Source organism: Grampus griseus (assembly GCF_964374135.1).
Source record: "Grampus griseus genome assembly, chromosome: 16".
In the NCBI taxonomy this organism is placed as follows: Eukaryota; Metazoa; Chordata; class Mammalia; order Artiodactyla; family Delphinidae; genus Grampus; species Grampus griseus.
In genome coordinates, this window is record NC_139010.1 from 9528706 (window position 1) to 9542256 (window position 13551).

Here is a 13551-nt window from a genome sequence, read left to right on the forward strand (position 1 = left end):
CTGCCACAGGGGTGGTTGCTTTCTTAACTTGGTCAGAACCCAAGTGGCCAAACTTGGAATTTGCCAATAAAAGCCTTCAAGTACTTTAAAATCAGTGGGTAAGGGAATACATTTCAGACACAGTGGCCTCTGTGAATTCCAGTTACCTAAGAATATAAATTATAATTGAGATAAATGACAGGATAGTTAGGTCATAAATTATGCACATTAAAACAAATTTTCATCCGAAAGGTACGTTAGCAGTAACCCTGAAGTCCAGTTTTGTATTCATCATGTCATAACTTGCTGTAGCTCCTGCACTGTCCTTTTCAAGTCACTTCAAGTGGCCTCAGAAGTCAGTCCCTGGGAGCAGGGTTCCAGCTCCATCCTCTTGCAGAGACTGGAGAAGAGAGGTTGCCTTTGGTGTTGGCCCCCTGGGAGGTCTCTTTAGCAAGTGACTAGAAGTTGGGTGAGTGAGCAGTGAGGGTGAGTGTTGCCCTGTGGACACTTTTTCTTGGCTGTCATTACAGAAACCTCTGCCAAAGAAGGTCTGCTGCTTTGGTGTCAAAGGAAGACCGCTCCTTATAGAAATGTGAACATTCAGAACTTCCACACCAGGTGCGCAACCAGGGCCCTGGGGTCCTGGTATTCTCTTTGGAATCCGGGTTGGCAGGGAGAACAATGTTTATTTACTCCTGTGTCTCCTCCTGTCTGACACGCGTTTTCTGTATGTAGTAGAGCTCAGGCTCTAGAATGATTGATGTTTAGGGTCTCTAAGGGGAAAACGTTGGATTAAGGTTTGGGAGGCTGGCACTGTTTATAAGTGAGTGTCATGCAGGGATGCGGCAGGGATGGATTCTCAGTGACAAGGAGACACCGTAGCAGGGTCTGCGTATCCTACATACGAGCTCCACCCCGTCCCTCCTCTCTGTCGTGCCCAAAAGATGCTTCATCAGTCAGCTTTGTAGGCTGGGATTGGAGAGAAGTAGGCAAATCATGTTTGAAAAACTGTAGGGAACTGGATGAAGGAAATCCAGATATAACCTCAGAGCATGATATTGTCCCTTGCTTCAGTCTTTTTCTTGCGCAGATCTTTTGTCAGGTGTTTATATTTTCTCCCTCTGTGTGGTGGGTTACCCATGAATATAAATGGATCCCTGGCCCCCATAGATCAGAGAAAAGAAATGAAGGATATGGGGCTTCCCTGGTGGCGCAGTGGTTGAGAGTCCGCCTGCCGATGCAGGGGACGTGGGTTCGTGCCCCGGTCCGGGAGGATCCCACATGCTGTGGAGCGGCTGGGCCCGTGAGCCATGGCCGCTGAACCTGCGCGTCCGGAGCCTGTGCTCCTCAATGGGAGAGGCCACGACAGCAAGAGGCCCGCGTACCGCAAAAAAAAAAAAAAGAAATGAAGGATATGGACGAGCTACCAGGACAGACTGGGGAGGTAATCTAGGTAGATAAGTATTATTAGGCCCTGAGCCACTCCCTGAGTGCACACAGGTGAGGAGGAGGCTTCCTGTTCGTACATCACATGCCATCGGGGTGTGGGACCTGCTGGGTAGAATGTCTCAGGGCCCAGCCTGGCCTCCCACTCACCTTCTTGCTTTTCTTCTTCTGGCCCAAGATGGGCCTGAGCCCTTCGACAGTGTGGCCCCAGGGGCCTCCTTCTTCCCCGACCCTTGGAGGCACAGGCTCCTGACCTTCAGTGAACCTGCCGCTCATCACTTGGGAGCTCGTAGCCTGGGGGTGTCTGGGAACAGTGAGCGCTGGTGTCTCTGGGCAGACAGACTGGAAATCCAAACCCTCCCTGCTAAGTCCCTCAGCTGCTTACACATCTTTGCCTTTAAAAGAAGAAATCCAAAACAAAAAGGAACCTTATGAAGAAAGATAGAGGAGAACCGGAGAGTACTGAGTATACAAAGGAGTGTGCTCTTGGAGGAAAGTGTGTCCTGGGCATTTCTGGGTGGATGTCCTTGTGTCTGTCTGTTGGGCAGACTCTGGGGGTCAGGTCTAGAATGGAGACTTGGAGAAGAGAGGAGAAAGCCGGGCCTGCTGGGCACTGAGGGAGGTGGGGGACAGTAGGGGGCATCTTCCCTCCAGTCCCTGCCAGTTCTCCCAGCACAGCAGGGACCGGGGCAGGACACGGCGGGGGGTGCGGGGAGGTTAGGGGGAGTCCCCAGCAAGGCTGGGTCTGAAGCTGTAGATGGAAAGGAGACTGGTAGGGGGGTGGCAGACCCTGGGAGGGAGGCGAGAGTCCAGGGAAGGGGCCAGGGTGTCACTGGGTGGGGGAGGGAGGGAGGTACCTGGGGCCCCAGGTCCGAGATTTCAGGCCAACGTCTGACCAAGGTCAGCCCCTTGCTGCTGCCCGTCCATTAACCCGTGTTCCTGTTCCTCCCGACCGTGACCGTCGTGCAGCTGGAAAGACGGCCTTGGACTCTGTGCACTCATCCACAGACACCGGCCCGACCTCATTGACTACTCAAAGCTGAACAAGGTCATTTGCGGGGCCCGGCATGCTGTGTCTGCCCTGCCCCCAGCATGTCGTCCTGGAAGTGAGCCCATTGGCATTGAACTCACACCAACACCTAGGCTGCTGCCAGCATGCCCTCCCAGCTAGCCTGGCACGGGATGAAAACAGGAAGGGTGGCGGGAAAATACTCACCTGTTATAATTAGGGCAGGACAAGACCCAGAGCCAAGTCACCTTTTTGCCCACATTACGATATGTTTGTTGATTTGGCCTGATTTCCTACGACAGCTTTTACACATGTTTCTCAGAGATTTTGCATTCCCAGGTTGTAAATATGAGAAGTGAAGTGTCTGTTTTGCTGCAGGGTGGGCAGGCTGAGGGGAGAAAGGTTCAAATACCCCAAACCTTCTTTTTAAATTCCTTTTTCTGAAGGATTTAGTTGTTGACATATTTACTCAGAGTTGATTAACTTGTTTCTCACACAAGGGATGCTTATCTTGCTATTGATACAAGGTATGAGTTGCACCCTTAGAAAAGAAGTTTGGGGGATTTTTTTTTCTCTCTCTCTTTTCAGAAAATTCAACTTAGGGAACTTACGTTTTCAGCTGAGGAAACTTTCATTCTCCCTTTAAGCTTAAGCTGTATTGTGCTTAAGTTTCAAATAGTCTGCACATTCTTTCTTTAAAAGTAGTTTGCACGTGGGATCTGTGATGGAGAAAAGAAATCCTGTTCCCTTCTAAATCTTGTGGTGGACAGTCCATCTGTCCTAGAAATAATGCCGTGTAAAGACTTAAGATGGAAAGTGTTGCCCGCCCCATGACCATTCCTGCCAGGAGTAGTGGGGCACATTTCCTCTGGTTGCTGGTGTGCTTCCTTGGCCATGCACCTCGTGTCGCTGTGTTTGGTGTGGAATCCGGTCCTGCTGCATGCTGCCCTCCCCGTGTGGCACAGGGGGTAGTAGGAAGAGTGTCCTGGCTTTTGCCACCTTTGCAGTTGTCACGTGCTCACCACCCTTCCCCTGGCCTCTCTCCACTGACGACAGGATAGCACATGAAAAATGTACTTGTATCCTGAAGATGAGAGCTGCCGTACACGAAAGGAAGGTTGCCTAAGGGAACGGGGCAGCCAGAGTTGCTTGACTTCCCCAAGCATATATTCTCATCCCTGAGTTATTTTGAAACGTTTCAAACATAGAGACGGTGTATATTTTTTTCAGTTACTCTTTATCTCATTTGCAGAATGAAGGGATTATACTAGATAGACCTCATTTTATTAGCAGTTTATAATGGTCAGTTTCTATTACAAAAGGTCAACAGATGGGGTAATTGGCCACCTGTGATGGGTGGAAAAATGATAGTAATTAACCATAGCAGTGAATACCTCTATAGCTCTAGATTAGACACTGTTAATAAATAAGTATATATGTTTATTGTATATATGTATTAATATGTGTTACATATGTGGATATTACATATATTAACGTTTTATATACATATACGTATGTTAATATTAATACATATATTTTATGTATGTTATACATACACAGTCATTCAATCTTCAAAATCTACAGTAAACTATATAATATCATGCATCTATAAAGGAGGTACTAATTATCCCAGTTTTACAGATGAAGAAGGGAGGAGTTCTTTAATCTTCCCAGGGTCACATACCAGTAGCTGAGCCAAGAAAACACTTAATTGCTACATTTTATCTAAGTTACAGTGTAAGTGAGATAGCTTTCACAAAGACTCAGAATCATTACTCTGTTTTTAATGCTGAAAATTTTCTTATATATTAAGAACAAAAAGAAACTTTCACTCAGCTATTTGGTTTTCTAAACATTTGCATAAAATATGCAGGTAAGACTCACCTTATTATATGGCTGCTTTTAGTGAAATGATTATATGCTTTGTTAAAATAACATGGAGTTGAAGAAACATTTTGCCTGAAATGATAGTAAACTCTGAGAGGCCAGGAAGCTTGCTTTGGTTTCTTCCTTGAGCACCGAATGTTTTTGAAGCCTCTATGTTTTAGATGTTTCACTGTATTAAAATGATTGTGCTTATTGCAAATCATTGCAGTTTCTGAAATGTTTAAATGGCTTTGATGTTAAAATTCATTACAGTCATCCCTGTACTAACACTACTTTTCATTTTGATTTTTCTGTCTTACATACCCCCATCCCATTTCAAATTCACAATACTTAATCTCTTTAGAAGATTAAAACAGGAAATGTTAAATACCTCTTTTAATTTTTCAGTATTTCATTTATACACCTCTGGTTCAATGTATTTTGTTACGTTACGTATATATTTAACCAGCTTTACCGTGGAAGACAAACGCAATCGGACGAACAAAAATTTCTTCACAATTTTCTATTATAATGTTAAGTTTCTTTCATTTCTTGTGGTCTTTAACATCCTAGAAACCTAACTTTTGCTCTTTGTAGCCATCTTGTAATATTCTTTAGTGACCTAAAAGTTTCACCTAAACATGCTGAAAGCAGCGTGTTTTCTTATATTTAAAACAAAAATAAACAAAGTTAGTGTGGTACTAAATATTCTCCATGATCACCTTCCAGATGTGGAAAATGTATGTTTCATGCTTCCTTTTGGAATCATCTAGATTTTTGTTACCCAGAGTTGAAGCTCAGCGCTGAGGTATCCAGGTGTTTTTCCATCCATGAGAAAATACCTCACAACTTTCCTTCTAGCTGCACAGTATCTGTTCTCTTCAACCTTTTGCTCACGTTTTATGAAGTTGGAGTGTGCATGGATTGGGTGATTCTCATGTCATTTTTGATATTTCTCTAAATGTTTGAAATGTTTGGGAAAATATAAGAAGGAAGATCTTATCCTATTATGGTTATGTGTGGATGGGAAAGTTTCCTCCCCAGAATGAGGTATATAAAAAACAGTCGTAAGTCCTGTTCAAAAAAATATGCTAAAAAGCTGGTTGTGCTGTTTTCCATGCAGGATGACCCAATAGGAAATATCAACTTGGCCATGGAAATTGCAGAGAAGCACCTGGATATTCCCAAAATGTTGGATGCTGAAGGTGAGATGAAAATTGTGTTTTTTGGCTTACAGAAAATCTGTTGCCTCCCTATGTGACGGCCACACATAAAGACCTGTAAACGTTATAGCCAGGTTACATCTGAAGGACTTAGGATTCCTAAGAAGTTTCTGTCATTGGCCTCGTGAATATTAGAGAATTTCGTATGTAGCTTTTGCTCAAAATTATTTTCTAGAATCCTGCTCAAAACCAAGCCAGCAAAACTACAATGAAAGGGTTGGGTAAAAGGTTCAGCTTTGGCAAAGAAACAGAATGCTTTGGTTTGTGATTTTCAATGGAAAGCTTCCTGTTTTTATTTTAACAACATTTTTTCTTTTTAAACCACATAGAAATTTAACAAATAAATCTCCTTGTTCTTTAAGACTCCACAAGGAAAAAAATGCTTCCTTCCAACTGGAAGTCATAGAATCTCAGTCTAGACTATGGAGCGGTCATTCATCATGTGCCTCTGAAACTTTCACGTTTCATTTTTAATTTGTCCAAATTAAATTTAGTTTTGTTAGAGCTAGAACCTCTCAATATTTTGCAGCTTTAGCGGCCCTCATGCTGGAGACTAGTTTCAGTACCTCTTGTGCCCTTTATCTGAGATGAGTTCATGGGAGTTTCGCCCTGGCACAGCATTTAAAGCACAGATACGTGGAGACCATCCCTTCGTTTCACTTATGCATGAGTCACCTCTCACTCAGCAGACGCTTACCGAGCACCTACCATGTATAAGACCCTGGAGATGCTGCAGGAGATAATGTGATGTATAAGGCAGGGCCCGGCCCTCAAGGACTTATATTACTGTGCTCGTTGTTAATCTTATTATTCTTGCTTCTTGTTCCTTGCTTCTGCTAATTAGCATGTTGGGGAAAAGCAAAGACCTTGATTCTAGTCAGTTGTCAGTCTTCTGTTCCTCCTTATTTTTGGTGACTGCATCATGGCTGCTGTACCAAGTCACCACAAAGTAGGTGGCTTTTGAAACAACAGAAGTTTATTCTCTTGTAGTTCTGTAGGCTGTAACTCTGAAATCAGGGTGTTGGCAGGGCCATGCTCCCTCCGAAGTCTGTAGAGAAGGACCTTTCCTTGCTTCTTCCAGCTTCTAGAAGCCCCAGGTGTTCTTTGGCTCATGGTAGCATCACTCCAGTCTCTGACTCTGTCTTTACATGGTCATCTTCCCTCTGCATCTGTCTCTGTGTCTTTTTCCCGCTACTTATGAGGACACCAGTCATTATGGATTAAGGCCACACCTCATTCCAGCACAACCTCATCTTAACTTGATCACGTCTGCAAAGACCTACTTCCGAATAAGGTCCCATTCACAGGTACCAGGAGGTAGGACTCCACCTATCATTTTGAGGGACACAGTGCACCTGAGACAGTAGTCTGTCAATTAGGATTCTAATTTTGCCCGTTTGTTAATTTAGCCATTTTATCAAACACCTGTATTATGGGGTGTTGACCACACTTGAATATGCTCTTCAGAATCTACTTTTTTCAGAAACTCTTTAGAGGGAGAAAGACAATAAAACAGTGCAGTTGCCACATAGGAAAATACCTTTTCCTTCTTGTCTGTCCTCTCTACGCTAAGTTTGCATTTGGGTGCTCTGCTCTGTCCTTTGACCTTTCCATTCGATAAATAACTACCCAGAGTTTACCACTTGAGTCAACAGCTAGGATACTGAAGACAGGAGAAAACAGGCGACATTTAGTAAATTCATCTCTCTGTCCATTGATGCCTCCCTGATTTCCTACAGTTGAGGGTGAGCTCAGGATTGCTGTCGTTATTACCCTGGGAGGCTGACCATCCTCTTGTTCCTGGGTTTCCCTTAGTCTCTGAGTCCTGGTCTGGGCGTGTGTTCTGCTTATCCTCTGAGTGGATGGGATGCGTTAGCACTCTATTCATTTCTTGCTCCCTTGTGACACATCCTAGTCTCTTATTACTTTTCTTTTTCTTTCCTTTTTAATGGCTCAGAAAAATGCTTGCATACGATATTATTTTCTTTGCAGAGCAATTTCTGTAAGAGTCTTCTGGTGAAAGAGTTATGAACTTGACTGACTTGGGTGAGGGGCGAGCTGTGGTATAACCAACTCCCCAGTAGATCAGCCCCCCATTTGTTAATTACCCTTTGCATCTTTGCCACCTGCACCCGGACTTACCTTCCCCACAGCTTCCTATGAATGTGTTCTTACTTCTCCTGCTCTTTTACTGTAATGTCTTATACTGATCTCCTCCCCTCAGATCACTTAATCCCTTTGGCAAATCCTTGCCTCTCCACCGCCTGCTGCGGTTGACCTTACTTCCTGGCATTTGTGATAGTCTCTGAATCCTAAATGGGGATTTTGAAGTGGCTAATTGGGCTGCTCACCCATAAACCTGTAGTGAAAACTGGTGAAACTCTTCCTCATCTTAACTACCTTGCATGCTTTTTTTTTTTTGCGGTATGCGGGGCCTCTCACTGCTGTGGCCTCTCCCGTTGCGGAGCACAGGCTCCGGACACGCAGGCTCAGCAGCCATGGCTCACGGGCCCAGCCGCTCTGCGGCATGTGGGATCTTCCCGGACCGGGGCACGAACCCGTGTCCCCTGCATCGGCAGGTGGACTCCCAACCACTGCACCACCAGGGAAGCCCCCTTGCATGCTTTTTAAAAGGTTATGAAAACTGTTTCTCTATTTTCCTCCCTCCGGTGAGTACTCGTTGTAGATTTGTGGGTGCCCGTGTTCTGTGTGGACTTGCAGGAAGGACCTTTGCTGACCCCTGGGCCCTCCATCTGTCCAGAGAGCGAAAGTGCTGTTGTGTGCACTCTGCGGAATTCTGGAGGTCCAGCTCGGCCATGGATGTGACTTCCTTGCTAGTTTAGGGCTCTTCTGAGCTGGCTGTGCCCTTCTCTTTGGTGGTTCTTAGAAGTGCACACAGAGTAATGACTTTGCAAATGTGACTTCTTTGATTTGAGCCAAAGTTTGAGCAACACAAGTGTGTGGGGCTGCTGGGGGAAGATTCATGACCTTGGCCTCTCTGAGGCAGCCCTTAGCAGGAGCCTGCTGCTCTCGGAACATCCGAGCAGTTAACCTTTTTTCCACACAGATTTAGTATACACCGCCAGACCCGAAGAGTCGTAATGACTTATGTCTCCTGTTACTATCATGCTTTTGCTGGTGCACAGAAGGTGAGGAGGTAGAACACAAGTCATCACTCATCCTTTACCTCTGTCTTGATTTTTCTTCAATTGTTTTTCTCTTTTCCCCCCACCGACTCCTCTGAGTAAGGAGACCCGTCTGGTTCTGAGGAGGCAGTCGTTTGTCTTTTTCAGTCCAGTTTTCTTTGAAACTTACTTCCTGTCCATGCAGTAGTATGCCATTCATCTTTGGTTTCCAGAAGATTCCATGCTGTTCCACATCCCCACAGCCTTTCTATCAATATCCTCTGGAAACCCAATGACTGGGTTTCACCTTAGGGAATTATGAGGCACCTTTTTAACTGCATTCTGTCCAGTGACTGAACTGAATCTGAAGTTAGAACGTAATTCAGCCCAAACTGGGGTGAGGCCAAGGTGAGGAAGGAAGGGTGTGTGTTCCCGTGGTTCTGTTTTCTCTCTTCCCGGTAGCTGTCTCAGCAGCTCATACAAATAGTGGCAAGGGTCATAGTTAATAAGTACAAGCCGTGTAGACCCTCCCCTTTAGATGCTTTGTTCCTCTGGGTAGCTTCTAGCAATGGCATGGCAAGTACGTATAGAAGGATTAGGAAACATGCCATCTTCAATGAACTTCATCCCCACACAAGCCAGGGCCGTGCACAGAGCAGAAAGCCAAGGATTATGAGGGTGGGGGCGGGGTGTGGCATCCGAGATGGGGCCAGAGAGGTCTGCGTGTGTCCCCGCATCTTGCAGAGGGCCACGCCTTGCTCACAGCCAAAGTGGCAGATGACCTGATCCAGTCAAAAGACAGGAAGACGGGGCTGCCCGGGTCCTTAGGAAGTGGTCACCAGCTCTGACAGGCAGCCCACGGGTTCCCCTAGGAATGCCTCGCCTACACTTTAAAAAAAAAGCCATCCAGGGTAGGGGAGGAGGGAAACCCTTGGTTTGATGATGTGAAAACAAAAAAACGTGCTGGTTGAAAGCATTCTGTTCACGAGTGTGTCAGTTCTGTACAGGCTTCCTGCGGGTCAGGGTTGTGGGCCCGAGGAACACAGAAAGTCAAGTGTAAACCAGTTCGTTCTTCCCTTTGTTCACCCTGGTTTCTGCTCTTCATCTGTGCGTGTGTCTGTTTTCTGTGTTATTTTTCCCTCCCTCAGACATTGTGAACACTCCCAAACCCGATGAAAGAGCTATCATGACATACGTTTCCTGCTTCTACCATGCTTTCGCGGGCGCGGAGCAGGTATTTAACCCTCGTCTGTCTGGTTGCCGTGCTGCCCTTGTGCATCGGTTTTAGTCGTGTGGGCGTGCGCGTGCATACCTGGGTGTGTGTGCGTGCACTTCACATCTTACCTTGGACTCTTTCTAAGTAGCTTGTGATGACCTAATATGGCAAGTTCCAAACTGCGAATGCTTTTTTAGTTAACAGCTTTACCCTTAGACGGTTCTGAAGTGTTCTTAGCTCTCTGTCTTTCTAAGATATTGCTCTTATCTCATTAATCAATGGTGGGAAACATTTGTGCTTCAGGAAAAAACAAGGGCCATGAAAATTGAGCCACACTGATTGAGCGGTGAAGGGGGACTTGGGCGAGGAGAAGTGAACGCCTTTCCAGGGCCCCTGTCCCGTTCTCCGCCTGGAGATTGCCTTCACTGTTCAGTGACGTGTTCAAGCATCTTGCGAGATGAATCTTAATTTAACTGAAATAGTGAAAGTCTAACAGTGTTAAAACCTCAAAAAAATTTATACTCCTTAAGATAAACAGCCTGAGGGACATCATGGGTGGATGTCCCTCTGCTTTCCCGCGTTCCCCTGTTTCTGCTTCCTGTCCCTCCCCCTATCTCTACTTGCAGAGTCCTGAGAGATGGGGTTGGACAGAGTATGCGTCATTTCTGTGATCTCTTTAAGACCATCACTGGGGGACTTCCCTGGAGGTCCAGTGGTTAGGACTCCACGCTTCCTCTGCAGGGGTTGTGGGTTCGACCCCTGGTCGGGGAACTAAGATTCCACAAGCCGCCTGGCGGGGCCAAAAAAAAAAAAAAAAAAAGACCATCACCAGCGAACAATGATAACTGGAAATCGGCCCCTACTAGGGCTTCAGAGGCAAGGCTGGGGGCCAGGCTGCAGGCCCGGAAGCCGGACGGATCTCATGGTCACGGTTTAAGGCACTTGGCCCCTCCCGGCCTCAAGCTCCCCACAAAACAATGATCGGGAATTATTGATACCTCAACAGCTACTCACATGGGTTAAATAAAGTATTAAAGCAGATTCTGCCCGGTGGAAGGATCCCATCTAGCACATTCGATGTATTCATTTCAGGAATGAATACGTAGAGGCCCTCGTGAACTCAGTGCAATGACAGGTATACATTCAGGATCCAGTCCTGTCTGCTTTGATTTCCAAAGGCTAATGTAACTCAGAGAGTTCTCTCCCTGTAGTTGTGAGGTTGGCAGGGGGCTCAGGTGGACGCCCAGGGACCATTGTTTCCTTAGCCCATCAGTTTCTGTTACTAACTTGCTTGATGTTTCACAAAGCTCGTGTTTGCGACTAATGCTATTTCCCTGTTACTCCCTACAGTATATTCAGCCTGCCATGTAAGTCTGTGTGAAAACGGTCCCAAAGGTGTGAAATGACCCATAGTGTGAACGAGCTGGGCCCTCAGGCTTACCCCACCCGAACCCAGAACCTGCACCACTTACAGCACATGCTGCCTCCCTGGTCACCCCCTGCCCTGCCACCTTCCACCTTGTGTATGCACGTCCCTGTCGACAGAGCCGTCCTGTTTACCTATTGTGTTTTACAGGCCGAGACAGCGGCTAACAGGATATGTAAGGTTCTTGCTGTGAATCAAGAGAATGAGAGGCTGATGGAAGAATATGAGAGGCTAGCAAGTGAGGTAAAGGAAACGGGTCCCCGCAGTCCTGTCCATCCCCACCCTGAGGGGGAGGCACAGAGGGTGAACACGGATTGTCAGTGTTGGGGTTTTTTTTTTTGCATTTTTCATCTCAGACAGAATAAAAGTAGGAAAGTACACTCGCTCTCAGGGGTTGTTCATCCTGCTTAATTACGGGCACAAAGGTAGTGCTGCTGGTCTTTCCAGGCATTGCAAGGCACAGAGGTGGTTTGCATGTTACAAAACGTAGAATGTGATTCCATCCTCAGCTCTGCACCTCCGGGGTCGGGCTCCCCTAGATGACATTGTGTTCCTTGTTTTTTTCCTGCTTCATCGGCTACTGACATCACGTAGGGCGAGCTCTGTATTCAGAATCCCAGCTCCACGCGGTGACTCAGCATCTAAGGAACATGCCAGTGAGACAAGCCTCAGCCTTGTGTGTGTATTTAAATACCTAGAGGGAACCTCGGGAGAGGCAGAGCCCTCCGTCCGAGACATTTGAGCATGAGTTTCCAGGATGCCTTTCTACAGCTCTTCAGCTAGATTTCTCAGAATAGCCCTTTCCATGTCGCTTTTCTTTTTGTTCTTATTATAGTATAAATCTTAACTAAGCAGGATCTGAGTGAGGTCCATAGCCACCTTCTCTCTGGATTGAACTCAATCACAGTGACAATGTCAGAGACCAAATAATGTTTGCTCTGACTTACTTTGGCTGATACTTGGTCTGTACTGTGCAAAGCATCAGGACACTGGGAATCAGTCTTCCCAAGTAGTGGTGTATATTAGTCCAAGCTAATGATACTGTTTATGTTTCCTGCTGCTATGGGAGAATTCCATTTGGCAACATTGTTTAATGCCAGTGATCGACATCAGGGTTGAAGTATGACCAGGACCGAAGGACAGATGCTCCTCAGTGATGATAGCCTTTCTTTTCTTACTTGGTCCTTCATTTATACCCGTCAAACAGACTATGCAGGGCCTTAGTAAGGCCTTGGTAGTAATTCAAGAGAAGGGGGCGTACTTCATCCTTGGAGTCACTGCCATTTTCACTTTCATCCTGTGGATTTCCTTGAAAGCTAGCTATTAAAATAAAATATACTTTGGCATTGAGTCAGTCTCAGATTTACGATACTTTCATCTCGTAAGTAGACCCGTTAGATTTGAGCTGATTTAAACTAGAAATACATTTTGAGTTAAACCCAGTTCTTTCCTGATTTTATTCCACCATGTTCCACCATGTGAGGTTTTTGTTTTCTCATTTGAAAGCTCCATCCAGCATTTGTCTGCTAATGTCTGGTCCCGGAGTTTCCTATAAATGTCCCATTTTTGTAAAACATGACTCGTGCTGACTCTGAATTTTCGACCTGTGCGTGGTGTCATTGGGGCGATGGTGAGTGGCCCTTGGAGGGCACAGAAGTTTGTATTTATGCCCTCCTTCCAGTCAGACTTCTGTAATCTCGGGAGCATTCAGTCAATCCATTCCCAATCGTTCGGTGCCTCTGTTTTTTAACCGGGGGCGGGGGGCAGTTTGCTGGTGTTGTCAGCAGTTTTTTTGTGTGCGTGTGTTTTGGGAACAGCTTTTGGAATGGATTCAGCGCACGATCCCCTGGCTAGAGAACCGGACCCCTGAGAAGACCATGCAGGCCATGCAGAAGAAGCTGGAGGACTTTCGGGATTACCGCCGGAAGCACAAGCCTCCCAAGGTGCAGGAGAAGTGCCAGCTGGAGATCAACTTCAACACCCTGCAGACCAAGCTGCGGATCAGCAACCGGCCGGCCTTCATGCCCTCCGAGGGCAAGATGGTGTCGGTGAGTAGCCCCCTGGCCCCGGGGGCAGCCCCCCCTTTTCTTTTCCCAAAGTCCTTCCTCTGATGGGCCACTGAGAAGAGGCACTGACTGTAATTCTGACCCTGTGACCACTTCCTTCTGGATACTTTTCCCCCTGCCGTCATGCAGTTCTTGACCCTCACTGCTCTTGGTGCCTCACGCAGAACAGGCCTCTGACAAACACCTAATGATGAC

General features: G+C 46.4%; 1 protein-coding gene across 1 annotated transcript in view; it reads left to right on the top strand.

Moving 5' to 3' along the window:
- Window positions 1–13551, top strand: part of ACTN2 (actinin alpha 2) — an 80720-nt gene that overhangs the window by 41787 nt on the left and 25382 nt on the right. Inside the window, exons 5-10 of the mRNA XM_082673077.1 lie at window positions 510–597; window positions 2395–2473; window positions 5424–5505; window positions 9797–9882; window positions 11441–11533; window positions 13108–13338. Of these exons, the coding sequence (XP_082529203.1) occupies window positions 510–597; window positions 2395–2473; window positions 5424–5505; window positions 9797–9882; window positions 11441–11533; window positions 13108–13338 (659 nt within the window). The remainder of the gene's footprint in view (window positions 1–509; window positions 598–2394; window positions 2474–5423; window positions 5506–9796; window positions 9883–11440; window positions 11534–13107; window positions 13339–13551) is intronic.